Here is a 3,095-nt window from a genome sequence, read left to right as displayed (position 1 = left end):
GGTCGGGAGGGGGGTGAGGCATTGGCTGAGGGAGAAGGAGGCCGTAGGCTCCCTGGAAGGAGCCTCTGGCACCGTAACCCCCTTCCGGGACGGGCCGAGCTGCCCTCCTGGGGCGCCTTGAAGAAGCAAGAGGCTCGGACGTAAAGGAGCAGGGCAGAGTCCGGCTTTAAGGGCGCTTGGGGCTGGGCGGGAGCCCGGTTGTCTTGGAGACGTGGCTGAAGAGACTCAGATGTATTTCATGCTCTTGTCAGGGAGATGAGAATAAAGTATTTGTGAGGCTGGAAAGTTGCTGCTTAAAAGTAGCAGCTGCTGTGACCTCGGAGATGTATTAATCTCAGATATCTTTAGTTTTTGAGTGTGGGAGTTGTGTGGCTTCTGAGGAGTCGAGGGCGATGGGAGGAGGGAAGGTGACGGGCGAAATGCCGGAGAGAAGTGGGGTCTGGCTTTGATGCCTGCATGGATGCTTTTCAGCGTTCGTCAGATGGCTCCTGCAAAGAAAGGTGGCGAGAAGAAGAAGGGGCGCTCCGCCATCAATGAGGTGGTAACTCGGGAATACACCATCAACATTCACAAGCGGATCCATGGCGTGTAAGTTACTCTTTTTATCAGTGAAACGGGATTTATAGAAAGATGTGTTTGGAAATGGGGTGGGTATGTTTTAATCGGCAGAGAACGACAGTCCCTACTGGCACCGATGTTAATGCATGATGGTTTAGTCCCTTGTGCTACAGTTGAGTCCCGAGGAAGCAGCGTCATACCTGTGCAGATCTGTACTTAGCATATGGCTTTTGGAAAAAAGCATGTTTCTTTTCCTGGACTTAATTTGAAGTTTGATATGTTTACCAGTGTGCACAGGTCTTCATTCTTCCCAGGCAAAGTTTAGTCTTTATCCCACTGCATTAAGTTTAGAAAGGAAATGTTTTTGTAATTGAATTATTTGCTCTGTGCTCATTACTAAATTGTATGTGATGTAAATTTGGGTGTGATTTGAATTAAACAATATTTGTTGTGTGTAGGTGAGAGTAACTTTTTTACAGAAGGCTGAACCTTTTACAACCATGTAGTAGTGAAGTGCTTGAGAGGATTTGTGGAAAAACTGCATCTTCCTTGGGTTCTCTCTGTGTATGGCTACAGTCATGTGGCAGGAAACTAGCTCAATCAAAACATTTGTGAAATTGCTGAAGTTAACTTCAGAATGGGAGAGGAACAAGACAGTGGACTATTTCAAACTCCTGGTTGAGGATGGGAGGCAGCAGTACCTTAGAATGGTAGTAAGGTGTTCGGCCTTTCCAGTTGGTTGTGTCTAGCAGTTCAAGATTTAGTGCTGATTTTCCTGCTGCCCTCTTGTATTTTGGGGCATAAATTACTGGGAGTAAATGCTTTTTGCAATCAGTTACCCACTCCCAATTTTTAGCTGTAAGTATCAACAGCAGTGTGCAAATAATACTAGATATAACCCACTATGGGATCTCAGACACAACTGACACTAGTGGCATGTCACAGTGTGTGGGTACAGTATGTAACTTATAGTGTAAACGCCCAGTCATTTAGAGTCTCTCCATAACAGGTGTGAAACAAGCCATACTTGTAGAAAATAGTTCTGATGGTGGTATTGGTGCAGTCTTACTAACATGAATAAAGTATCCTCTGAATAGATAGCATCAGTTTTATTCTTCTGTCCTTTATTTCAATTCTGATACAGTTCTGTCAAGTTTGTATTACTGTTGTTGAAGTGCTTTTCTCATAGGCCTTTCATTCAGAGTATCTGTGAAAGGCCTGATCTCTTCCGTAGCATTGCAGGAAGTTTTAATGTCACTGTAATTTGAACAAGACTTAAGATTGTGGAGAAATTGCAGTTGCAAAATGTTACTGAAATTATTTTACAGAAGTACATGTGGTTTCTGTTAAACATGGGCTTTTAAGGTTGGCAGCTACCAACCAGAGTAAAAGGTCTGATCATACAGTGATGCAGCTGTTGAGCTATGCTTGAACATGATTCTCTGGGTTGTATGTTTAGAAATTGTTGATGGTTGAACTCTGGAACAAGTGTCCAGTGCTCACAGTTCCCTGAAGTTAATGAAAGGACTGTTGTGTTTGTCCTAGGGGCTTCAAGAAACGAGCACCTCGTGCTCTCAAGGAAATCCGCAAATTTGCGATGAAAGAAATGGGTACTCCTGATGTTCGCATTGACACCAGATTGAACAAAGCAGTCTGGGCTAAAGGAATAAGGTAGGTTTCTGCAGCTCTCCTTATTGGGTGAGGAAGAACCTTGTAACTGTGTATGTGGAGGTAACAGGACGTGGAGAGGTAGAAAAATGTCTGTAGTTTATACAGTATTTGCATTTTCTTTTCAAATGCTTCTTTTCTTAAAATGCGTACCCCAAGCTAATCTTTCTCTCACCTCTGTGTTTTGGTTGCCTCCCCCAGCGTATTAGTAGCAAAGTTTTAGTAAATCCTGGAATTCAGGTAACTTCCTTCTGCCTCTAATAAAAATAAAGCAGAGGAGAGAAGGAGGAGTGCAGGTTTGAGGGTGGAGAGAAAGCATTGGGGTATTGTAATACTGGTTTAGAAACACTGCTTTTTAGTGATACCTACAGCCCCAGACTAGATACCTGGGATTTGTGTTATGTGTCTGAATAGCATTAGGTTTTGAAGCATGCTGAATTGATAAATGCTACAGAAGGAAATAACAAGGTGCATTTTAATTAGGGCCATTAATCTTGTCTTGAAAGTACGAATTACTAAGTTGGGCCAAAAAATTACACCTTTTGTTAAGTCACTGCTGCAGAGGCAGCTGATTTGGTGTTTGACATGTATGAAGGTGGTCCAGAAGGACTCCTGTGAGGAGTGGGACCTCTTAAACCATAGTAAAAGGTTAACTGGTAGGGATTAATACCATGAGTGATACACTGGATGCATGTAAACCCTTTTTGTAAACTGCGTCTTCTAGAAATTAGATTTCTAAATCTAGCCTATGACATATTTACCGCCTAGAGTTGTGTGCTTAGGCCAGCCCTTCCTTCAAAAACAGAGGAGGAAGATGGGACTAAGCTACTACTGGGTCTTCTAGGCAGGGATTTTCTGCCCTTCCTGCT

The 3,095-nt window shown here is 43.2% G+C and overlaps 1 protein-coding gene across 1 annotated transcript in view; it reads left to right on the top strand.

The window, feature by feature from the left end:
* Positions 1 to 477: 477 nt before the first annotated feature.
* Positions 478 to 3,095, top strand: part of RPL31 (ribosomal protein L31) — a 6,805-nt gene continuing 4,187 nt past the window's right edge. Inside the window, exons 1-2 of the mRNA XM_010001419.1 lie at positions 478 to 588; positions 2,104 to 2,229. Coding sequence (XP_009999721.1) covers positions 482 to 588; positions 2,104 to 2,229 — 233 coding nt within the window. The 5' untranslated portion in view covers positions 478 to 481. The remainder of the gene's footprint in view (positions 589 to 2,103; positions 2,230 to 3,095) is intronic.

This window comes from Chaetura pelagica, unplaced genomic scaffold (genome assembly GCF_000747805.2).
Source record: "Chaetura pelagica isolate M959 unplaced genomic scaffold, ChaPel_1.0 scaffold377, whole genome shotgun sequence".
Classification (NCBI taxonomy): Eukaryota; Metazoa; Chordata; class Aves; order Apodiformes; family Apodidae; genus Chaetura; species Chaetura pelagica.
Note: the sequence above shows the minus strand (reverse complement) of the source record. Positions and strands in the feature narration are given on the sequence as shown.